Raw genomic sequence first — 24,913 nt, 5'->3', positions numbered from 1 at the left:
TTTACCAAGGAGGGACAACTGTGGCCTCAGGTCAGGCTTGGATCCCAGGGTAGTTGCTGCGTAAGAGGGGAATGTATCCATTTTTGTCTTTGTTTGGTCTGAATGATTATGCTTCAGGACAGCTGTATTAGGAACTGTTTGCTGAGTGGAAGCAGCAGTCGTCCTTACACAGTATGGGTAACGGGCACAGTCTCCCACCCTCGCTGTGGAGGGTGCAGCGCTGTGCAGGAGCCGTCACTGTGGGAGAAGACTGTGCTGCTCACGTTTGTAGGAAGATGCTGCAGAGCAAGAAGGAAGTTCCTACAAGTTAGAAAGCAAGTGAGCTGAAGCAGTAGAAGTAGAAACCCAAAAGAACGAAGTCGCCTCATTTGCTCGTGCAGTGTCACAGCGTGCTGAGCAGGAGCGGGCCTTCCGAGCAGGGCACTGACGTGCTGTCTGTCTGGGCTGTTCCTCATTATGCCTTGTGTCACAGCACTACACTTGCATGATGAAGGGTAGATGAGCATCACACAGGCCGTGCTTGAACAGTAGTGATCTAGAGCCGTTGCCATTAATGCATACAAAGTAGGCTTGAGAGTGCAGGCCCAGGATCCCAGCACTCTGGAAGCTGAAGCAGGGTTAAAGCCAGGCTGGGCTGCACAGTAAAGACTGCCTGCCTCCGCCACCACAGCACACACAGTACAGACTCTGCCTGTCTCCACTACCACAGCATGCGTGTGTACACACACACACACACACACACACACACACACACACACACACACACACTCTTACAGTAAAGACTCTGCCTGCCTCTACTACCACAGCATGTGTGTGTGTACACACACACACACTCACTCACAGTAAAGACTCTGCCTGCCTCCACCATCACAGTACCCCTCCCCCTCTTACTCTTTTAAAATAGAAAATTCAACCCCCTTACAAGTAACCTACCTTTTTAGTGCTGACATATTTCAGAATAAATAGGTTGCTCTGTCTTAATGACACAAATTCTGGGTTGTAGCTCCTCAGGTCAGGAAGAGAAAAGTAAAAGAGCTATACAGTGGTGCACTACTGCCCTACGGCACGGTTGGTGAGCTATACAGTGGTGCACTGCTGCCCTACGGCACGGTTGGTGAGCTATACAGTGGTGCACCGCTGCCTTACAGCATGGTTGGATGTGGCGTGCGTTTTCCCATCACCTCTTGGGAGATGCTGCTGGGCTCATTCTGAATACAGGGCATCAACAGTGCACATTCCAGGACTTTGTTTGCCTTGGGAAGCGAGGCATTTGGTTCCTGCTCTAGGCTGCTCTAGTGGCACAATAATTTTACACTTGGACAGAACTGGGATATATCAGCACTTCAGAACATGTTCCTGTGTAGTGGGAAGAAAGGCCTGCATTTTAAGAGCCAGATTTTAAGCCCATGTATAACTCTTTACTGGTCCCCTGAGATGGGTCTCGCTTCATAAGTTCACAGGGTTACCCACTGAGAGATAGACGTTTGCTGTGGGAAAAGACTGTCTTGTACATAAATAGCACAAATTATAGCAGAAAAACTCCAGATGGCAACCCAAAATCTGTATCATCGGCACAGCTCAAACCAGATGCAAAGCCCAGCCCGCTGCTTTCTGTGTGTGTGGCAGGGCTGGCAGTGCCTTCCTGGGAATGTACCAAGGGCAAATTCTATGTTCTAAATGTGGATCTACAAAACCTTGGCCACGTGTACCCCTTATTATAAAGGGTGCTCCTGGCTGTCTACGTCCAGGGGCAGAGAACTGAAGTGCGCTCTGCTTGTCTTTTCAGGGGCTGGCACATCTCCACATTCACCACGTTATTCACCGAGACATCAAGGGCCAGAATGTGCTGCTGACTGAGAACGCCGAGGTGAAGCTTGGTAGGTGGCTGGCACGCACACGCACACAATCTGCTGTACTTCTGGTGCTAACCCCCGCCCCCGCCCCGTGCTTCTGTAGTCCACTCTGTCTGGATAGAACAGCCACACAAAGCTTTTTAAAAACTTTCCATTCTGATTAACTTAGGGGAAGGGGTACCGCTGAGGCCCAAACCCCGGGGCCGTGACTGGGGCACGCTTCCAGCCCTGTACCAACATTAGAAGTCAGACCTTTTTACTCTCTTGCTTAAATACTGTCCTCACTGGTGCCTGGCGTGGTGTGTTTCTAGTACTTGGGAGCCTGAAACAGAAAGATGGTGAGCTTGAAGCCAGCCTCGTGGCGGGGGGAGAGAGGAGAAGGAGAGGGAAGAGCAGGAATAAAAATGCTCATAAAAGTAAATCAAGGTGCTTCTTGGATATGTTGATGGGAGCAGCACTTCCTTTACTTCTTAGACCTTTGCTTATACTGTTCTCCAGTGGGAGTGCCTGTCTTCATTTTCAAGTTATAATTTCCCCTTTCTTCAGGGCCTTTCTGTGGCCCTCTGACCTGCCTTAGACTCCTGCCTCCTTTTTATGGTGCTGCTTATAGTATGGTTGATGATTTATAATTCTATTGACATCATACGACATTTCTCAAAAAAAGAAAATACTCCCCTTTGCCAGAATATCCTGGGAGGCCGGCAGCCAGGATTGCTGTAGTCGCTGGTGCAGTCTGTCGAGCACCTGGTGCGTCGTCTTCAGTCATGTGTGTGCTCAACAGATAGATGACTTGACTTTGTGGGGGCTTTCTAATTTCCCCTAGCTGCTCCTGAACTTGTTCCAACTTTATTTTTATGTTGTTACTTTTTGTTTGTTCGTTTTCGAGACAAGGTTTCTCTGTGTAGCCTTGGCTGTCCTGAACTTTGTAGACCAAGCTGGCCTTGAACTCACAAAGATCCACCTGACTCTACAACCCAAGTGCTGGAATTAAAGGTCTGCACCACCACACCCGGCTTATATTGTTACATTTCAAAACAAAATCAGCATTAACTTTTATTAATGTTACTTTTGCTTCATGCACTTAACAGTCTATTCTCCCTTTTTTTTTGAAAGTCTGAGCCATAGAAGTTGCTTTTTAATGTTCAGATCACTGCTCTCATCTGTTTGTCTCTGCCTCCCAAGTGCTGGGATTAAAGGTGTCTGCCACCACCACAGCCTGGCAGCAGCTGAGGCCACAGAAAGCACAGACTTGCCACAGGGATGCAGAGACTGTGCACCATGATGGGATCCTGTGCTGGCCTTCAGCAGGCCAGTGAGTACAATGGCCAGTATTACTCTCCTCTGGGAGAGGCAGGGACCGCTTAGCCCACGACACAGGTGTGCACTCAGTGTGGCCAGACTCCGTAGTCCTCATGGACCCAGTGGGAACCATCACCCCATTAGCAGGTCAGGAGTAGAGAGAGTCATTTCTAGTGAGTCACACACAGCACTCAGGGGCTGGCAGCCACAGGTGCTCTCTGGCCACACTTCCCTCCGCGACCACCTCAGGTGAGGCCTGGGACTTGAGGTGCCTCATGAGGATGAGCTATGGCACTTAGGTCTCCCACCATCCTGGACAGGGCCAGGATGTGACACTTAGGGTACCCTTGGACTCCCAGGCACCCAGGGGCTCAGTCCTGTGTGCCAAGCATGTCAGAATGGACGCTGCTGGGTTACATGAAGCCTGACACAAGCCGCTGGACAGGCCAGGGCTCTACACCACAGAAGCCAGGGGGAAGCAAGCCGTGACCTCTCCAGGCAGCTCTTCCCCACAAAGCCAGGCCTGCTCCTTCCTCCTGAAGCCCCTAGTGATGGGCCCAAGACAGTGTTCACAGGACTCACCTAGGCGAAGCTCTCGTACAGCCTATCTGCTTGCCGACTCAGAAGTTGGGGCCCACCATCAGGACCCCTGAGCTGGTCCTGGAACCGCAGACGCTGTGGTTGCTTCGGTTCGTGCCAGTCCTGGACATTCTGTGGCCCTCCTCCAATCCCCCTCCCTCCTTTCTTGTCAAACTCCATAAGTTTGTGGTACCCTGGCCTCTCCACGGTGACTCTGCCTGAGATCACAGTGCGAACCCTGAGCTCGCGCCTGGCCTAGTCCACCACTGCGCCTGGTGGCCCCTTGGCTCCCCACTATTGATGCCAGGGTCTGCTCGCTGGCCTGGCTGGAGTTGCACCTGTTTTTTGACACAGGTTTTCTTAAAGCTCAAACGTTATTATTGTTTCTGTACTAGGCCCTTTGCTGGTGCCTGGTTATTGAGGCCAGGACCTCGTAAGTTCTGGGCTGGTACAGGCTCTTCTTGCATAGCAGTTGTGTGTCCCTGCTCTTAGAAGTCACTCCTTTCCAGTGCTGCCCACCAGGTCAGTTAGCACTGCTGTTTGCATTCATTATGACGCCTCCTCACATACGTTTTTCTTTGTTAATTGTGCTCCGCCTTTTCTTACTTTTTGTTCCTTAGTTGATTTTGGTGTAAGCGCTCAGCTGGACAGGACGGTTGGACGGAGGAATACGTTCATAGGCACGCCCTACTGGATGGCTCCTGAGGTCATTGCCTGTGATGAGAACCCAGACGCCACGTACGACTACAGAGTAAGAGGCACCTGCTATTGAGGGCCATTTGTGGGTCCTTAGCATTGCAGAAGATGGGGGGCGGGGGCTTGCCTGTGAATTGCACACCCCTTACACCTTCTGGGCTTCAGTGAGAAGTACACGGACTTGGTTTTGAGGGCACGTTTTCCAGGCCCGTGCTAAGTGCTAAGACGCTTGTTGGTCCATTGCTGTGCTTGTGATCTCAGTGAGGGACGCATTGCTTACGGACGGCCAGGCAGGTGCCCCTCTCCCAGCATCCTTTTTAGCTTGAGGAATACATTGGGATAGGATACTGACATTTTACAGTATTCTTGTGCAAAGAGTTTTATAATTTCTCTTAGCTATACAAATAACTTGAAGTGATTATAGAGTGACCCCTAGGGACTTGAAGCCATAATGCACTTTTTTATCCAGACATAAAACCCATATTTAATTGTCTGATTCAGGTTGACGGTGTTACTATTTTATTTGTAAACAAAACTTTTGCTTTAGTGGTGACTGCGCCTGTTAGTGCTGTTAAGACTGAGTCCGCATTTTAATTGCTCCACGTATTGCAGTGTCTGTCAACGAAGATGAATTTAAGCCATTGCTGCCAAGAGATTTTCTTTTAATTTGAAGAATTAAAAAATATACTGTAGACTCTGATTTTTCTACTCCTTAACTCATACATAAAATTTGCAACACTTAAGCCAGGCATGGTGGTGCACGCCTTTAATCCCAGCACCCGGGAGGTAGAGACAGGTGGCTTGCTGTGAGTTCGAGGCCAGCTTGGTCTACAAAGCGAGTCTAGGACAGCCACAGCTACACAAAGAAACCCTGTCTTGAAAAACAAACAAACAAACAAGCAAACAAACAAAGGGCAACACTTTCCAACAGTCTCAAAATAATATCGTGCTTAAGTAAATAGAAATAATCCCTATGGCTGGAGAGGTTTGATCATTTCCTAGCAAGGTTTGTTTTTGTGTTTTTTCCCTGAAGGATGCTTTTATTTCATTTGTGTGGCTGTCTGAAAATATAAATAGGTGTCTAGGACAATCTCCTTTGTTTTGCAGAGTGACCTTTGGTCTTGTGGCATCACGGCCATCGAGATGGCAGAAGGTGCCCCTCGTAAGTAACTTCCTTCCTTTGGGGCTCATTTGTTCTGTAAGAACCGAGGACATTGGGCAGAATCACACCTGTCAGCGCGGTGGCTGCAGATGTAAAGGGCATTCCTGATAACCAGTCTCCTTTCAGAGCTCTGGGTCTTTAGCCTGCTTATTGCAGGCTCTGAAATTAGTAGGGGCTACTTTTTCTTCTTTGCATTTAAGAAATATTGTTTGAGATAGTTCCCTAATCTTTGAAGTTTTGTTATTTCTTACTTTGGCTTTACAAATTGACATTACCTTTTTACTTATGGAATTGTTTTGTGAAGATTTGAGTTTGTTTTTCCTTGGGTTAAACCAGTAAGTTGATCAATCATAACACTGATGTTTGATTAGGGTTGTGATAGAAATATAGAAAAGATAAGGAAGGAAAAGATATGCAGCGTTTCCTCCTGGTCTGCTCAGGAAGATGCACAGAGGCTGAGTCACGGCCCCACACATAGTTGGCAAATAAATATTTGTTGGATGAATAGAAAAATATTGACAATTAAAAAACAGTTACGATGCAGAAGTATATGTCCACTGTGCATACTGTGCCCCTTATGTTTCCCTATATGATGCTGAGGCAGTGGGACACATTGCTAGGCCACTGAGTGCAGTTTTCCTTCACAACCGGACACTGGTGTCTGCTAGTCTAGTCTGCTTGCCCAGGTGCCTTACAAGTGTTCCCTGAGAATGTGCCTCATCGGTTGTGACATGGTAGTGTGCTGAACTCCCCTTCCTTGGAGTGAGTTATGTAAACACAGACAGTAATTGCACAGAAGTCAACGCCGCCTATACAGTAGCTTTCCTCTCTCCTCCTGACACTAGCTGCAGTAACAAGCAGTCATGTGTGGAGGCTCTGACTGTGCGCACTGTTGAGGCATTGGTGCTGTTTGAAAACACTGAAGGCCTATACAAGCCGTTCTAATCCTTAGACCAACCTTATAAAAACAGCCAGTTTTGTTATCATCGTAAAGATGATTTAAGGGCTTAAATGTTTTCTTTTTAAATTTGAATTAATATTTATCTTTAATTTATGAAAGCCTTTCAATGTCTATTTGAAGTTGTGTATTTTTGGTCTTATATTTTACTGTCTTTAAATGATAAATTTCAAGGTATAGCCTAGGGTTTGTAGCTAGACATCTCAGCTGCTTGACGTTCATGCCAATTATTTACGAATGAAATTATTTGTGAATGAACCCCAGAACCCCAGAAGTCAACAGCAAGTGAATTAAGTGCCTTACTGACATAACCATCTCCTTTCCCAGCTCTCTGTGACATGCATCCAATGAGAGCACTGTTTCTCATTCCCAGAAATCCTCCTCCCAGGCTGAAGTCAAAAAAATGGTAAGATACGTATGGATCTCCACCCCTCCCCTCTTGTCTCTCCTTCCCTCCCTCTTTTCATTCTTCCCTCCCTCTCTCCCCCTTTCTTTTTCTTTTTTCTCTTTCCCTCCCCCTATAGTTTTACTTTGTTCTGGAATAAAATTTTGGCCACCCTTCAATACTACAAAAGTGTGCACCCTCAAAAAAAAAAAAATAAAGTGCATTGATTCTTTTTGTTGTTGTTGTTGAGGTGACATCTGAAAGCCCCACAGCATAGAGAAAAGGTCATAGTTTAATGTTTAAATAGTTTAAGTGTAATATGTTGCAGAATATTTTCATCCTAAAATGGCAAAGATGTGTTGAGAGTCCTCTGATAAGAGATTGAACATGGATGAAGGGTGTCTGGGCCGTAGCGCCTGTTTGCAGGTCCCACGACTTACAAGACCACCACAGGAGAACCGTTTGAACCTAAGAATTTGAAGCACTCTGGGTAATAGAGCAAGATCCTGTCTGGAAAAGGGGGCAGTTACCTTAATGGTGTTCTATAAAATGACAGATAGACACATCCTTTTAATTCCAGAAGAGCATGTTAGCAGAATGGTCCTTTGCTCCTCAGCAGCTGCTGCCCTTCTGGTTGCTGCATTTCTGAATTTGTTGTACAGAACGCTGACACCTGTGGAAGGTGGGCTTGAAGAGCAGCTGAGCCAAGTGTTTAGAGTTGCAGCTTGTGAAGACACATGCTTTGGTTGATTTTAAATCTTTAAGGGAAGGGCAGGGGGAGAGTTTTGCCTAATCCCTTCTGAATGCTGGCTGCTACTTCCTGTCTGCAGTCACCCCTGCTTTTGAGCACTCCCCCCACCTCACCCCTGCTTTTGAGCACCCTCACCCCTCACTCCCACCCCCCTGTGCTCTCTCCTTGCCTCACTGCTATGGTTTTCATGTTTCTTCTTTTAGAAATATTTCCGATTTTCCAACTAATTAATGTTACTTCTTTTGTTATTCTGAAATGCACACAGGGTGTCAGAGTTTTATTTGGCTTTAGTGCTTTGGTGGTTCAGTTTCTGCTGGCTGCTGTTTTCTCTGCTGTCTGTCTTCTGAGCTGTGCAGATTGCCTTTTCCTTTGGCTGTGAGCAGAGTTTCCACTCCAGTCTCCCCTCCTCTCTCTTCATCTCCTGCTGCTCAGCACCGGTCACTTTACCTTTCCTGCCTTGCTTTTGCTTGGGAGATTTTTCCCATTCTTTACACAGTCTTTAACCCTAATTGGTTCCGAGTAACAGAATCACCCAATTCCGTTAAACCAGGGTTAGGGAGCGCACAAGAGTCAGGCAGTTGCAAAGATCTTGGCCCCAGTTGGTCCCTTGTCTTAGTGAGGGATGATGAGTCTGGGTGTTGTTGACTGCCAATCCCAGGGACACTAGCTCTGTGTATAGTAGACACTCCCGGAACCAAGATGAGGGGCTAGAGGAACTATTTAGCTCCTCTAAGCTGAGTGGCCTTTGTGGTAAGAGTCTGTTCTTGGAAGACTACGTGAAGAGCGGCCCGCACCGTCCCCATTTCTTGTGGATTCTGGCTAACCATGTGTGTGTAACATACACTGACAGACAGAGACAGCGGTAGATGGTGCATGAGACCATCGGTTCATCTGCATCGCTGCTCACATTTTACCTAAGTATTTGAAAGTTCAGCAGCTTCTTCCCTTGTGCTGCTGTCTTCTTTCCCTTTCTGTTACTTTTTGGGGGAAATGGTCAAGGCAGCCGGGTGCAGTAGCGAACACCCGTAATCCCGTAATCCCAGCACTTGGGGAGGCAGAGGCAGGCAGACCTCTGAATTCGAGGCCAGGCTGATCTACAGAAGCGAGTCCAGGACAGCCAGGGCTACACAAAGAAACCCTGTCTCAAAAAACAAAACAAAAACAAAATAAGAAAGAAAGAAACAAGGAAAGAAGGAAAAGGAAATGCTCAAGGCTCATCTGACAGGAGAACTCAGTCACTAAGGGACCTACCATGTATGGCTGGTTCCAGAGTGTCTCATGGTGCATGAGAGCCTCTGAGTTTAGAGGTGCAGCCTCATTCAGCTCCCTGAGTGATCCTGGCGGGTACAAGGGTTAGTGCTCTGTGCCAGCGTGTGCTGTATGACATAAATTACCTTGGTCCTCTTTAGTCACAGACCTTTCTGTGAGGTGATCCTGACCTGGTTCCAGTCTCTGCTACTTTTTGTAATAGCATCAGAGAGTGACTCGTTAGTCTCTGGCCCTTTTGCTCATGGTCCTATCCCCTGAATGCTGTTGGAAGAGCAAATTCTCTACCTTCTGTCTATGCTCACCCCATTCAAGCAGTTTTATTTTTCCTCCACTGTGAGTTTGATCATTTATCTGCTGTTTTTACACACACACACACACACACACACACACACACACACACACACACCCCTTTACTTTATTGCACATGTATGTTTCTTATTGAGTGTAACGTAAATAGATGCACATATAAATATTTGTTGAGTTCAAAAATAGTTTGAAAATACAAGATATAAAAGAAGATATCCTTCATAGAAGTGACATGATTAGAACTGAATTAAACTCAAAGATGAATAACTCATTCATTCAGCACAAATTTATTAAAATACCCTTCGTGGTACACCATAGTCAGTCTTGAACGTCACTGACAGGTTGTCATTAAGAGCCCATTTCAGCCTGTACAATTTCAAAGCTAGAATATGCGAACTGACTTGTAGATAGCTCCAGAAGAAATGGTCTTAGCTTGGGGAGTTTGGGGTAGGATGCTTCCAGGAAGGCTGACCAGAGACAGGCACAGAGCTGAGTCTTAAAAGATAACCCAACAAGAATGACTGAAACTGGGCCAATGAGGTTGCTCTTGCAAGCCTGAACACCTGAAAATGAGTCTCAGTCTCTCTCTCTCTCTCTCTCTCTCTCTCTCTCTCTCTCTCTCTGTCTCTCTGTCTCTCTCTCTCACACACACACACACACACACACTTTATCTCACATGCGCTCTCTCTCTCTCTCTCTCTCTCACACACTCACACACACACACAGACTCACACTTTCCCTGTCTCATGTATATAAATTTTTCAATGTCTGAAACATTTAAAAATCATGCACAGCTAGGGCTGGTTATGATTCCTCAAGCATTAGGCTGGGAGTGGGAAAGGACAAAGCTCTGAAAGTAGCTGGTGACACAAATGAAGGTGACAAGGGTCCCCATCCCTGTGTCTTTCTCTCCCTCCCCCACTAAGTAAAACCTGTCATTTCTGCCTCTGTCCACTAAACACTAAGACTTGGTGAGTCATGCACTGCAAGACTGGTTGACGTGTCAGTAGATTCAAGATGCCCTGTGTTTGCCCACCGAGGCAGGTCCTTTGCTTATCTCTGTGTTTGTTCTTGCTTTCTGGATACTGGACACCTCCATCTGCAGGTCCCCCCCCGCACCCCCCTGCCCCTCACCCTCACTCCCCCCCATGAAGCCCTTCCTCTAGCTCCTGTGCCTCTGCTGGCCCTGTGTAATGAATGGTTAATGATAACATTAGACGGAAACTCTGTTCCTTTAAACCAGGCTTCTATTATTTTTTTTTTCAGGCTTCTTTTATAGCTGTGTGTGGTATATTGTCAGCGCACTACCAAGTGTAATGCACACTGATGCTCCTGACTTGTGCATTGGGTGTGGTATACTGTCAGCGCACTGCCTAGCGTAAGGCACACCTGTGCACTGGCGGAGCAGCTTTCAGGCTCCTCGCTGGTGCTTCTGAGCGTTATGTCTGTTGCTGATGTGCTTCCCTTCCTCTTACAGGTCAAAGAAATTCTTCAGCTTTATAGAAGGCTGCCTGGTCAAGAACTACACGCAGCGGCCCTCCACAGAGCAGCTTTTGAAACACCCTTTCATAAGGGATCAGCCCAATGAAAGGCAGGTTCGAATCCAGCTTAAGGATCATATAGACCGGACCAGAAAGAAGAGAGGGGAGAAAGGTATTTAGGCTTCTTTTATTTTCATTTCTAGCATAACATTAAATGCTTTAAAGCTGGTGTTCAAATTATGAAGCTGACATTTTGAAATACGGGTTTGTTATTGTTGACACTCCTCCACCTTCCCTGCCATCCTCCTCCTCTCTGTGCCGTCCTCCCTCCATCCTCTGTCCTCCACCTTCCCTGCCATCCTCCTCCTCTCTGTGCCGTCCTCCCTCCATCCTCTGTCCTCTCACTGTGGCCATCCTCCTCCTCTCTGTGCCGTCCTCCCTTCATCCTCTGTCCTCTCACTGTGGCCATCCTCCTCCTCTCTGTGCCGTCCTCCCTCCATCCTCTGTCCTCTCACTGTGGCCATCCTCCTCCTCTCTGTGCCGTCCTCCCTCCATCCTCTGTCCTCTCACTGTGGCCATCCTCCTCCTCTCTGTGCCGTCCTCCCTTCATCCTCTGTCCTCTCACTGTGGTCATCCTCCTCCTCTCTGTGCCGTCCTCCCTCCATCCTCTCTCCTCTCACTATGGTCATCCTCCTCTCTGTGCCGTGCTCCCTCCATCCTCTCTCTTCTCACTTGTGCTCTTTAAACTCTTGTAACCTTGCACTGCAGGTTATTGCTCCTCAACAGCCGAACCCTCCCCTGGCTCCCCTGTCTGGTTTTATGTCATGTACTTGCACATGACACCCATAGGAAACAGTGCAAAATTGAGCCTCATAGAACACACAGTATTTGATTCTCTGAGTCTGGGTCACGTCACTTACTTTAAGAATTGTCAGGTCTATTCATTCCCCTGTAAGTTTCATTTTCCCCCCTGTGGCTGCATAAAATTTCATTGTACGTTTACCATGTTTTCATTGATCATCTATTGAAGGACATTTAGGGTGGCTAAATTTCTCTGTAATTGTGAATAGAACACTGATAAAGACGGGCGTGCAACTGTATCTGTGAGAGGACTCATGGTAGTTTTTTATTTGACTTTTTAAGAAACCTTCATGGCCAGGTGAGGTGGTGCATGCCTGTAGTCCCAGCACTCGGGAGGCAGAGGCAGGCGGATCTTCGTGAGTTTGAGGCCAGCCTGGTCTACAAGGGAGTCCAGGACAGCCAGGGCTACACAGAAAAATCCTGTCTCTAAAAACCAAACCAACCAACCAAACAAACCACAAGAAAAGAGTCCTTCGTGTTCCACGGTGGGCACCAGTTTGCAGCCTCAGCAGCAGTGAATAGATCCTCCCCCATACTCTCCCCTCCTCGCTTGTTTCCCAGTGATCAGGGTAAGGTGGACCCTCTGGACAGTTCTAACTTGGTTTTTCACAATGGCTATGGATGTTGAATGCTTTATTGGCCAATTTAGATTTATATTTTGAGAGAAGTCTATTTCATGAATTTATATCTGACATACAGCCAACCAATGCGTTCTTCTGTTGTGCTGGCCCTGCTATACTTTACTCTGCCTTATGTAAACTCTGTAAATTATGTAATTTCATTCATCAGTTCTTGGGGTAATTTTCTGTGCTGTTGGGATCCTGTTAGAAAGTTCTTATTTATGAACACATCTTGAAGTATTTCCCTCTAGCAGTGTTGGTATTTTATGTTTAACTTTGAAGTCTTTGACCCACTTTGACTTGTAAAGACTTAGTTTGTTCTTTGTATGTGTGTATGTGTGTATATTACAGATTACCCTCACCCTTCACCTGCTTTTAACTCCCTCCCACCCTTGCCTTCTCCCCTCCTCCCTACAAATCTCTCATTTCCTGTTTTTTTTTTTTTTTTTTTTCATTTTGTTTTGTTTTGTTTTGTTTTGTCATCCACTGTCATAAGTAAGACCAGGGCCATCTTCACCACCATAGTCTTGGAACCGCCCACTGGTGCGCATGGGCTCAGGAGTGGGGATGTGCTTGGGCTTTGTGCAAGGTGAGAGAGAAGGATCTAATCCATTCTGTAGGCATCGCTTGTTTAAATAGGTGTTTCCCCGAGTGTATGTTTGTAACACCTCTGTTGAATGCTAGGGGGCTGTAGCTGTGTGGGTCTGTTTTTGGATTCTTAATTCTAGTTCCACTTGTCTGGCTTTGCCCCAGCACCATGCTTTGTCACTGTGCCCCTGTCAGGCGTTATGATAGCCTCAGTTGTACCCTTTCTGCTGGAATTGTTTGTCTACTCAGAGTCTTCTGTTGTGTAGGAAAGCACGGGGCGGGGTTTCTGTGGAGGGTCATCTTCAAGTGACTTTCAGTTTCCATTACAGAGGCCTCTCACTTCCTTGGCCAGGTTCACTCCTGCATCTTATTTCGTTCTCAGCACGGTTGTTATTGATGTGTAGGGAAGTTGCGGGGTTTGTATGTTCATTTTGTATCTTGAAAGATGAAAACTGTTTACCAGATCTGAGATTTCGTGGTACGGTATAGAATCATGGTGTCTGAGATTATCAATACTTTGACTTCTTTCTCTTTTTTTTTTTTTTTCTTATGTCTTACTGCTTTAGTTGGGTGGGACTTGAAACACATTTTAAACAAGTGTCTCAGTTTAGATTCTTGGGTCTGTGTTCGCTATCCCGCGTCTAGTACAGTATTGCCTGTAGCTAGCTCTTACTACTTCCAAGTGTATTCTTATGTTTTGTGTTCCTAATTTCTTCAGGACTGTACTTTTTTAAAGCGGTCCTCACTGTAGCCCAACTTTGCCAAGTCACAGTGATTCTTCTGTCTTAGCCTCTTACATGCTGGAATGAGTGTGCGCCATGGTGCCAGGATCTTCAGGATTTTTCTCAAGAAGACATGTTTAACTCTACCCAATGCCTTCTTTGTATTTGAGCTCTGTCCTGAAGTTTATTTATATAATATATTACTTTTTTATCTTTTCTTTTCTTGCACAGCTCTGTGTCCCTTAAAAAAAAAAAAACATTTTGGTTATGGTATTTAATTTTAATATATTCTTGAATATGATTTTCAAGTATTTTGTTGAGAGTTTTTCACCTGGTGTTCATTAGAGAAATTGGCCTTTAATGTTCTCGTTCTTGTTCTGTCTTTACTCACCGTTGGTGGTAGGGCCATAGCGGTTTCATAGACTGAGTTTGATGGAGTTCTTTCCCCTTTGGTAGAGTGGTGAGACACTTGGCAGTAGCCTCCTCTGTGTCTGTCCCGTCCCGGCCTTTGCTCCCGTGGGAATGCCAGCTAAGGGCCTATGTAAATGCTTGTATCTTACAGATTTAGCTGTGGTAAATTGTAGGCGTTTAGGAATGTATTAGTTTCTTCTGTATTTTCCAGCCTTTGAATATAAATTTTCAAATCATTCCACAGTGATCTTTTAGATTTCCTTGTCTCTACAGTAACAACTTGCTCTAGCTAGGAGTTTGTCAGTCTTGTGTGGTTAGTTTGCGCGTTGCTCTTCTGCATCTCATAACCCTGCTCCTAACCTCTCGCCTGGCCAGGGTTAGCTTTAGCTTCGCGTTTCTTCTAAAGCTTTACTCGCGATCTCGGCACTGTAGTGTGCTGTCTCAGGACTGCAGTCGACTGCTCTCTTTGTCCTTTCCTTCATTCAGAGGTGCGTTGTTGGGATCCAGGGTTTCTTGGCTGCTGGTTTCTCTTCGTATTCTAGTGCGGCCTGGTAAGATAAAGGGGATTCCTTTTCTGCTTACCTCTGCCTGTCTACCTATCTCTGTGTTGAGACTTACAATGTCATCAACTTTAGCTAAGACTTTCTTTGTGAAGATGGAATAGTCTACAGAGATTGTTAAACCCAGTTGATTGATGGTATAGTTTAGTTCTATTGTGTCTTTGCTGAATTTTTGCAAGAACCTATGAGGTTGGGTATTGACTCGTCCAGCGCCATTCTGTCAGGACCTTCTTTCCTTCCGTAAAGCGTGGTGCTCCTCTACAGCCCTCTGACTGTGGCCTGGAAGCTCTTATTTCAGCTACAGCAGCTGCTCTGAGAGCTTGGTCAGCTGGTTTGTAGCCTCTGGCTCAATCTTTGGACATCTTCGCTAGCTAAGTGTCTGGCGGTCTTGGAGAAAACAGTTTGCATCTGTTCATTGCTAAGCGATGCTGTTTGCACCATGTTATTATTGAGAGAGTATTGCTATTTCCTGTGATCCTCTTCATCAATATCCAGTTGGCTGGATCAGTGCTTTGCCGTTGCTTCTCCCTCTTAACATTAGGGGTTTTCTGGTTTGCTCGTTGCACGTGACTGAGGTTTTCCAGGCTCCTGGCTCTTCATAACCCCTTTCATGAAATGTGTTCTTTCCTGTATTCTCGTGGAGGAAACTTTCTCCTCTGTGCATACTTTTGCATTCATCTGGAAATGTCCTTCTTTTTCTATCAGTTTTTAAATACAGCTTCGCTGGGTACATCAGTCCTAATAGTTAGGTAATTGTTTTCTGGGCATGAATGATACCGTTCCACGCTGGCTTGGCTTTCGGGGCTGTAGGGGAAGGATCTGAGGCTGCTCTGAGCGTTCTGCCTTTGCTTGTAAGTTGTCTTTTTCTCTTCCAGCTTTTGTCATTGCTTCTTAGCTTTACATCGTTGAGAACTTGATTGTGATATGAAGAGAGGGTCTTCTCTGCAGATGTCTGTTTTGGGTTCTAAATACCTCTTGCGTGTGGGTGTTTGTTGTTTTATGTTTGAGATACTTTCTGCTATAATTCTGTTGACTAAGTTACCTTTGGTTTTTAATTTTATCTCGGCTCCTTCCTCAATGCCAGTTTGAGACCAAACCTCAAAGAAAAAATGGCATCCCTTCCCCCAGGAGTTATGGACGACAGTAGCTTCTTAGCTTCTTAGCAAGGACAGAGCCCGGAGAACACCCCCCATCTATGCCAGAATTTTGGCTTGGATGGGCTCAGTGATCTCTTGTAAAGTTAGCCTCAGTGGGTTTGTGAGTGTGCCGGTGGCAGCCATGTCCAGGAAACAGCGTTCACCGCTCCCTCCCCTCCTCCGGCTCTCGCTGTATGTCTGCCTGCTCTTCAGGGTGCTTCCTGGGATTGCTTAATTCCGCCACTGCTGCAAATGCACACTTATGTTTCCTTTTATCCCCATTTGGCGAAGCTTTCTCTCTTGCTACCCCAGTGGACGCTCAAATGGAAAAGTAACTAAACAAACGGTTACTTAACTCTCTATTGTCTGTCTACCTATCCGTTTATCTCTGTCATCTCTGTCTCTATCATCTGTTTATATTTAATTTGTCATCATAATAGGCTGTTTTGTGTGCATATGCTGGTGCTGTTGAGCTATTTTCTCATGTGTACCCTCTCTCATCAAACCCCGTGTATGGGATTTTTTCAGTACTGAAAAACCAGCTCTTCTGTAGGGATTGTGGTCAGCTTTGGAACCTCCTACCCCAGGCCAGGGAAGCCAGCGCCTCTTCTTGGGCAGGTCCTCTCTGCAGAATGCCGTTTGCACAAAGAGCACCTCGTGTCCCATGATCATGCCTCTGGGGATGCTTGCCTACACAGGCACCATCAGCATCTGTCACTCTCATGTTTCTCTTGTCCTTGTCTTTTAGATGAAACTGAGTATGAGTACAGTGGGAGTGAGGAGGAAGAGGAGGAGGTGCCTGAACAGGAAGGGGAGCCAAGGTAATGTTGCCGCCATCGCTGCCTTATGAAAGATCAAGCTCCATTGATCCAGCATTTTCATAAGGCTCTGGAGTAGCAACAGACGGCACTGGCTTGCTTCCTCTCTTCTCATGACAGATTTCTGTGAACAGCTCCTCACCCATTTTTTTTTGGATTTGTTTTTAACCCAATTTTATATTTGAGGCTGAGGAAATAATGCTTCTGACATTTATTGCTCCTGAAGGCACAGATTGGTCAAGTCCCCTGCTGGACAGAACAGTCAGTCAGTCCCGCACACAAAGCAGCGTCTGCTGCTAGTCCTGAGGGCCCCTGTTGAGGGGCTTTCCCAGAGCTGTATGTCCCTCCATGCAGATGGGGCTGCCAGCGCATGGCCACCTCTCTGCGAGTCTTACACTTTACTTCAGTAATGACTTTGCCTGGCAGCCATTTCGCCTGGCCTTAGCTGTGTTTGAGTGCTGAACAAAACCAAGATAGAAGGTTGTGATGAGCCCCGTGGGAGCCACGTGTTGTGAATGGGAGTTCAAAGAGGGACATGCAGGGCTTTACTAAAGAAGTCTTGTAATAACTTAAAAAGAAGATCTGAGTCCATATCACAGTAAAGATTTTAGAGAAATTAGAGTTAATTTTATGAACAATAAAACTGCTGTTAGAGGGCTGGAGAGATGGCTCAGAGGTTAAGAGCACTGACTACTCTTCCAGAGGTCCTGAGTTCAATTCCCAGCAACCACATGGTGGCTCACAACCATCTACAATGTAATCTAATGCCCTCTTCTGGCATGCAGGTGTACATGCAGGCAGAGCACTGTATACATAATAAATAAATAAAAATCTTAAAAAAAACCAACCCTAGTTTTAATGGCAAGTGTGAGATGCACAGTGGCGTGCGTAATGAAAGTAGCAGGTTTGTTTCCTGCTAGTCTGTGTGATAAGGGCTTCGGGGACAGTCCCCAAATCAGAGAAATATGAGCTAAGGTTTCTGTGCAGAACCAATTCCCAAGGCCCACTTGGGGCCTGCTGCTTTCCCTGACCCTGGAAAGAGAGTGCCAGGGAGCAGAGCTGGTGTGGTGCTGGCCAGGTGACAGTGAAGGAGCGCTGAGCACGGAGAGTGCTACTCTTTGTAATGTTGGAAAATAAGAGTGAGACCTGTGATGTGAGGGGAGGCGAGCTCAGCCCACACCTCTGGTCGAGCTGACGACAGAATCCCAAAGGGAAGTTCTTATCTGCTAGGGCTGGATTTCCAGACATCACTAAATGATAACGGATGACGTGCGCCTTCTGAGTGGTAGGCATGGTCGTCCTGGAGGTCATGTTGATTGAACTCCTGGGCTCAGAACTCAGAAACCCTGAGAAGAGGTATAGGACGCCTGTGCTGGTCACACCCTCAGAGGTCAAGGGAAGGCACGAACCCCTGACGGCCCTGTCCCCCTGCAGTTCCATCGTCAATGTGCCCGGAGAGTCGACCCTGCGACGTGATTTCCTGAGACTGCAGCAGGAGAATAAGGAACGCTCTGAGGCTCTACGGAGACAGCAGCTTCTGCAGGAGCAGCAGCTGCGCGAGCAGGAGGAGTACAAGAGGCAGCTGCTAGCAGAGAGGCAGAAGCGCATTGAGCAGCAGAAGGAGCAGAGGCGGCGGCTGGAAGAGGTGGGAGGCTGCGTGGGTTCCCTGGAAGATGTGGGAGGCCGCGTGGGTTTCCCTGGAAGATGTGGGAGGCCGCGTGGGTTTCCCTGGAAGAGGTGGGAGGCCGCGTGGGTTTCCCTGGAAGAGGTGCGAGGCCGCATTGGGTTCCCTGGAAGAGGTGGGAGGCCGCATTGGGTTCCCTGGAAGAGGTGGGAGGCTGCATTGGGTTCCCTGGAAGAGGTGGGAGGCCCATGTTGGGTTGCCCCGTTCTGCATGTGCTGTGTGCGGCAGTCAGGCATCTGGCTAGCTTGTTGAGATAGGAGGTAATATGTAGGTGCCGTGCTGCACAGTTCAAAGAACTTCTGAAGGGACTAGCACCTTCCGTATTCCTTGAGGCTTAGAAATGTATTCCTTGTAAACTGTGCCACGGAGTCAACACCTTAACACCTAACCCCGAACTTAGATGCCTTTATGAGGCGCAGAGCTGCAGGTTCTGAAGACGGCTCTTGACCCTTTCAGGAGCCCTTACATTGTGCTCAAATTGACTTGTTAGACTTGACTATTTATTTATTTATTTATTTATTTATTTATTTATTTATTTATTTATTTTTGCCATTCTTGGCTTTTGTGTCCCAATTTTATATTTTTCTGACACCTCAGATATGAAAAAATGTCTCTAACTGCCTTAACTTTGGGGCGGATTTAAGACTGAGCATTCAGGCCAGTGAGATGGTTCCATGGACCTACGTGCATGCCACCAAGCATGAGGACTCGCTTGATCCCCAGGTCCCAGGTGCTGTAGGAGCCAGCTCCAGCAAGCTGTCTTCCGACGTCCACGCATGTGCGTGCACACGCCTCCAGAAGGCAAGCTAGTCAGTGAGGTCAGTTGTGTTTTATGGCAGGCAAGCACAGTTTGCACCGCGTTCATTTAAGCCGTTGATATCATCTGACCTGACCTCCGTATCATCAACATTATTTAGATAATTATGTATGGGTTATTTTTATTTTTAATTCATAGAAATGTACTATTTCCCTGTGATTCGCTTGGGAATTAAGGCTGTTTGATTTTCTTTTCTTGACTGCCTTTTATATGCCACAGCCCCTAATTTCTCAGTCATCATTTGTCTCCATTTGCTCTGAACATTATTTTCACCTTTATTATTTTCTTCAGGAGAAGAATCATTAAAAAAAAAAGAAGAAGAAGAAAGAAAGAAAGAAAGAAAGAAAGCCCAGTAATAATATTTCCAGTGGAATTTAGTTCAAATAACTAAACATGCTGTTCCCTAGGTCATGGATAGTCTGGGTTGGCATGGCATCGTTGAGTTGTTCTGTGTAAACCTGTGTGTGCCTTGCTAAGGGAGATAATGTAAATATTCAGCTAGAACATTTAGAGAAAAAAGTCACTAAAGTGTTTTTATAACCTTTAAAAATTTACTTGTAAATCTTCTGTGAAATATTTCTTATGATTATTCTCACCGTTGTGTGAACAGAGCAGAAAACTAGCGTGAGTGTGGGGCCTGCTCAGGGTACGTATGTGGTGAGAGGCTCTGGCTGTGTGTTCCCGTGGCGTTCCGCACTGCCCAGGCAGGTGGCAAACGTTATCCTGAGGAGCTGGGCTGTGGCTTTTCCTAGGGACACAGGTGGTGACAGTGGCTTTCAGGCTGGAGTAGTGAGATGGGCACCTGGCCCCTCTGTGAGGTAGGCAGTGAGGAGTGAGGAGAGTGTGGCTTAGGGCGAGGAACTGAAGCCTCAGGTCATTTTGTCTCCCTCAGGAGATGCCTCGTGAGTTAGAGATGTCTGCATCACGTGTAAATTCACACTCAGGGTCATCTTTGGTATCACTGCTCTTAAACATAGAGGTGTGCTGAGGGCTGCTCAGTGGCTAGAGCATCTTGCAGAGTACTGAGGCCTGGTTCCCAGCATGCACAGCAGCTCACAAGCGATGTTGACTCTGTTTCTTAGCAATTAAGCTTTATTATGCAACCCAACTAGCTTATACAAGAAGGAAAAAGGTTAAAGGGACAAAAGAGTGAACCTTCCGGTAGCCGTTCCACGGGACGGGTCCTTAGGTGTCTCTCTGGCCTGCGTGCTGGTCCAGCTCGTCCGCTGCCCCGCACGCTCTCTCTGCAGCTGACTTTGTTATTCTCTCTCTCCCAACTCCTTCAGTCACGTGGGAAGGACCGTCCCCTTCTCCTGGTGAGGGTCCATTAGAAAGACAATAGTCCACGTGGGGTTCCCAGGTCTGCTTCCTGAATTCCAGACCCAGGATGGCTCCACTCAGTCTGTCACAAGGTATTCATGGGGTGGGGTAAAGCCCACCAAGACTGCTCCCACCTGTGACAAAGCTTAATCCTTCTCACAAGCATTCTCAGTTTCATGGTATGAAGCACACACGTGGTTACATACACATAACTGTAGGCTAAATAGTCATCTGCTAAAGTAAAATAGATCTTTAAAAATGGGAAATGAGAATAAGGGGATGGATTTGACCAAAACATATCGTATGTGTGTATGAAATTCTCAAACAGTAAAAATCAAACCTTAACAGTAGGGCTAGGCCCTGAAATGGCAGGCCTTTTCACAAGCAGAATCCTCCTGCTGGAACATCGGGGGGGGGGGGGGGGCTAGCCTTCTCCTTAGCTGGAGGCAGGTGTAAGCATTGTTTGCATCCTGGGCTCTAGAAAGTTAATTTGGGAATCTTTGAGGCTAAGTGGTTTGTAGCCCTTTCAATAAAAGGCTAAGTCAGTCAGACCTTTCTGGAAATCAAATTCCTGTTATGAACAGTACTTCCGGCGAGGTGGCTCAGTGGGTACAGGTACTTGCCACCAAGTCTGGTGACCTGAGTTCAGTGCTTGGGACCCACGTGGGGCAGAAGGAGCAAACAGACTTTTCCAGGTTGTCCTCTGACCTCCATGTGTGTGCACTCTGGTAGCTTGTTGCTCACGTGTGCACACAAAATACATGTAACTAAAAATAACCCAAAACCTAACTGGTCTTCTTTTAGTAGGCCAGCATAAGACACTTCCAAATCAGGAGTGGGGAAAGCCGTGGTACAGAAGTCGCCCGTTGGCAGCTGCTGTAGAAGTAGGCTTGCTGCGGCCAGGCTTGGCGTCCTCTTCATTACAGAGGCCCCTCCTCTTTCAGAAGCACTCCTGTGACACTCCCATAGCTAGCTGGGTACCAGCTGCTCTCTTCCCTCCTCTTCTGCTTTGTGCTTTGTACCGACACACAGATGCAGCTGGGCCTCCAAGGCACTGCGAAAGGCTGCTCTGAAGCCAAGTAGGGATAATGGCTAGGAACAGTCCGTGCTACCCCAGCACCCTAGTGGAACAGGACGACAGTTCCTGTGATGCTGGAGTTGAACAAGGACAGCGCAAGTCAAGACACTTCTCAGCAGGAGGGTGGGCTTGCTTAGCGAGGCAGGGAAAGGCTCTTACACACCCCAGGTGCTGATGGCTTCTTAACCTTTGGGCTGTTGGAAGCTAGGAGTGTTAGTCTATTCCAAAAGGATTCACCTAGTAATCCCGGATACCGAGTCACACATAGATGGGCAGAGGAAGGGTATCAAAGAGGCCAGATAACTCCAGCGCTCACAGCCACATACATACATACATACATATATATATAAGGCTGATAAGAACTATGTGGCTGTGAGCGCTGAAATTATCTGGCCTCTTTGATACCCGTCCTCTGCCCATCTATGTGTGACTCGGTATCCGGGATTACTAGGTGAATCCTTTTTTTTTTTAAGACTGCTTTATTTATTATGTGTACAGTGTTCCACCTGTATGTACACCTGCAGGCCAGAAGAGGGCACCCGATCTCAGTATAGATAGTTGTGAGCCTCCGTGTCAGGACCTCTGTCCTCTTAACCTCCGAGCCATCACTCCAGCCCCTTGCATCCTCTTTCACATAGATATCTTGTTGGTTTTCTAGTTTTGCTGAGATTGGATTTTCTGCTTTCTCATAGTCCAGGGAGAAAGGGAGAGCATGCTGGGTTCATGTCTTTTCACTAAAGCTGTGGCCTACTGTCTGCTGCTTGCTCCCTGTTCAGATACCCACTCTCCCCTGCTCTGCTCTTCCTGTGGGTCTGTAACAAAGATTCGTCCGCTCCCTGCTGTTCCTTTATGTTCACCGTGGAAGCTCAGCTGTGCCTTCGTGAGTGGGGACCCCTTCCCTCAGCGGGCGAGCATGACATGGCGGTGTCCGTAGCAGAGCTCCTCCTCTTCCCAGGAGGACACACTTGGATTATTCCAGTTTAGAGGGGTGGGTAGAAGTGAATAAGTTAAAACCGAAGGGAAGCAGGAGAAAGGGAAACTCGTGAGGTGGGTTAGCACTGGTGTTCAGTTGTAGCATTAGCTGTAAGAATGCGCCCTCATGTGTCTGTTGTGCCGTTTGGCTCTGAGATCATAGAAGGGAAATTTTGAACTCTTGCCTCAAAGATTCTCCAGAAGCTTTCCGCACATTTCAAAGGGCTGAGAACCGTTTCCTCACTTGCCCTTGCATACAGAAGGCCATTGTTTGCAAATCATTAGCATCTGACGTCAGGGATCCTTGTTGCCTTGTTGGCACGGTGCTGCCTTTTTCACAGCTCCAGCTTTAGTGATGTGCATTATTCCCAGGGACCCGGCAGCAAGTGCCCCAAAGCGAAGGCTGCTTTCTGTCTAGTCAGCAGTGCCCAGTTGTTTCCAGACAGTGGTTGTCTTGTTTCTAAGGACCTCTTGTAAGTTCTTGAATGTTCTTTTGACATGCAATCTTGTGCTTTTATTTTCAGTTAAATTTTGTAAAGAATTAGTTTAATTCAGTAAACGTTGGAACCTGAGGATGGGGGAGAGTTTTCTTTGGGGGAAAATCCAGTAGTTATTTTCTCCAAGTTGATGGGAACCGTAACATAAGCAAGCACAAGGTTAGTTAGGTGGGTGCAGCTCATGTCCTCAGGTCTCGTGAAGGTAGCTGACTGGAGTGCACTGGGAGAGTCTGTTCCTATGGCCAGCAAGCCCAGTATGCCTGTTGGGATGGGCCTCAGTTGCTCTATCAGTTTGACAGACTCAGTAAGATTTTACCTTGGAATGCTGAACTGGTAAGGGGCGTGCGTAATGAGTGCATCCATTTACTGCAGCGTGGCTGACAGGAAGCACCCACGTCCAGAAGAGAATAATGACGTCAGCTTGCCAGTCACAGACATAAGGTTAATCTGGTGTAGATTGCATTTCATTTAGGCTACTTTCTTTCAAGAAGCCAGCTTTTATAGTAATCTTCTGTTAAGATTAATAAGATACATTTGAGCAATCGATAGTTTTGTTACACTGTTACAGTCTTTCTGAATATGAGGAGCTTTGATTGCTCTCTAAATGTATCCGCTTGTTTCTTGGCCAGAGTTTTACGTTCCAGGTCTTGTGAGCGGGTGGGGAGGCCTGCACTATAGCAGCCCTTCGCTGTGGCCCACCTCTCTCTCTGCTGACACAGATGGGCATGTTGCAGGCTCTCCTCTCCTGCTCCCTGCTGTCTGTGGTGTGTGTCCGGGCACTAGTCCTTTCTCTCCAGCTGCTGGCTAGTCTCAGAGAACTTTCCATGTGCTCTATCACTATCTGTGAATTTTTCTGTTCAAATCCATCTTCATCTTCATATACCCATGGTATTTGTCAGTAGATGTTTCTCAAGTGGATGAGTCAGTCATTGTAGCCCCCTCTGTGTCTCTGAGAAGAAAAGCGGCTGTTGATACTGTACTCATTTGCAAATGCATCTTTAGACAGGGGATCTCCACATCTCAGACGTCATGGGCTACCCGAAGTCCTTGTGTCCTGAGAGAGGGAGGATGTGAAAGTGTGATACACCACTACATGCAAATATTTGAGTGGGCTTCATCTCAGTAGATACTTCAGTCTCCATCACTGAATGTGAGATGCTGATGCGGTCACAGCAGTCTCCTCTAGGGTGCCGTGTGCTCAGTGTGAGGATCAGATGTAATAAGAACTGACACGCGAGGACAGCGAGCCCAGTGGTAGTGGAGCTTGCTTGGCATGCTCAAGGCCTTGGAATCAGTTCTTAGCAGTCTCCCCACAAAAGGTCAGCTGCTCTTCTCATGAAAGCGATTTCTACGTGGAAGAGGAAGCGGGGGGGGGGGGGGGGTGCAATTATACTTTTAAAGAACTTAAATTCCTAAAAACGTTTCACTCGAAACTAAGAAAAAAAATGCCTTCTGAAACCTTTTAGTTGATAATTGGTTTTGAAAAGATACATTAATTTTATTTTATGTGTATGAGTGTTTTACCTACATGTATGTATATGCATCATACACATGCAATGCTCACATTGGCCAGAAGAGGGCATGAGATCCCCTTGAACTTGGAGTTACAGATGGTTGTGAGCCACCTTGTGGGTGCTGGGAACTGAGCCTGAGCCATTTAGAAGATGAGCCAGTGCTCTTAACTTCTGAGCCATCACTCCAGCCCCTGAAGTTGTTTTTTGTTTTGTTTTTGTTTTTAATGTAGCTTAACTACATTAAAGATGTTATGGTAGTCTTTATGGCAGTATATTTTTAATTAAATTTACTAATCTTAATAATTTAAAATAATTGGATAAAAGGTCAGTTGGCTGGACATGGTGGTGCACAACTGTAATCCCAGCACTCTGGGAGGCAGAGGCAGGCTGATCTCTGAGTTTGAGCACAGCCTGGTCTACAAAGTGAGCCCAAGACAGCTAAGGCTACACAGAGGAACTCTGCCTTGAAAAAACAGAATCAACCAATGGATTAATCATGTAGACTTTGAATCATGTTGACAATTAAAAAAAATCTTTCATTGAGAAATTTCACATAAATGACTGAAAAAATTAACA

At 46.7% G+C, this 24,913-nt stretch overlaps 1 protein-coding gene across 28 annotated transcripts in view; it reads left to right on the top strand.

Annotated features, from left to right (window-relative positions):
• Map4k4 (mitogen-activated protein kinase kinase kinase kinase 4) overlaps positions 1 to 24,913 on the top strand; it is a 144,624-nt gene that overhangs the window by 87,579 nt on the left and 32,132 nt on the right. For all 28 annotated transcript variants that reach the window (XM_051152725.1, XM_051152716.1, XM_051152718.1 and 25 more), the window contains exons 6-12: positions 1,787 to 1,877; positions 4,352 to 4,482; positions 5,535 to 5,589; positions 6,875 to 6,953; positions 10,736 to 10,911; positions 16,386 to 16,458; positions 17,890 to 18,100. In XM_051152725.1, the coding sequence (XP_051008682.1) occupies positions 1,787 to 1,877; positions 4,352 to 4,482; positions 5,535 to 5,589; positions 6,875 to 6,953; positions 10,736 to 10,911; positions 16,386 to 16,458; positions 17,890 to 18,100 (816 nt within the window). The remainder of the gene's footprint in view (positions 1 to 1,786; positions 1,878 to 4,351; positions 4,483 to 5,534; positions 5,590 to 6,874; positions 6,954 to 10,735; positions 10,912 to 16,385; positions 16,459 to 17,889; positions 18,101 to 24,913) is intronic.

This window comes from Acomys russatus, chromosome 11, assembly GCF_903995435.1.
Source record: "Acomys russatus chromosome 11, mAcoRus1.1, whole genome shotgun sequence".
Classification (NCBI taxonomy): Eukaryota; Metazoa; Chordata; class Mammalia; order Rodentia; family Muridae; genus Acomys; species Acomys russatus.
Note: the sequence above shows the minus strand (reverse complement) of the source record. Positions and strands in the feature narration are given on the sequence as shown.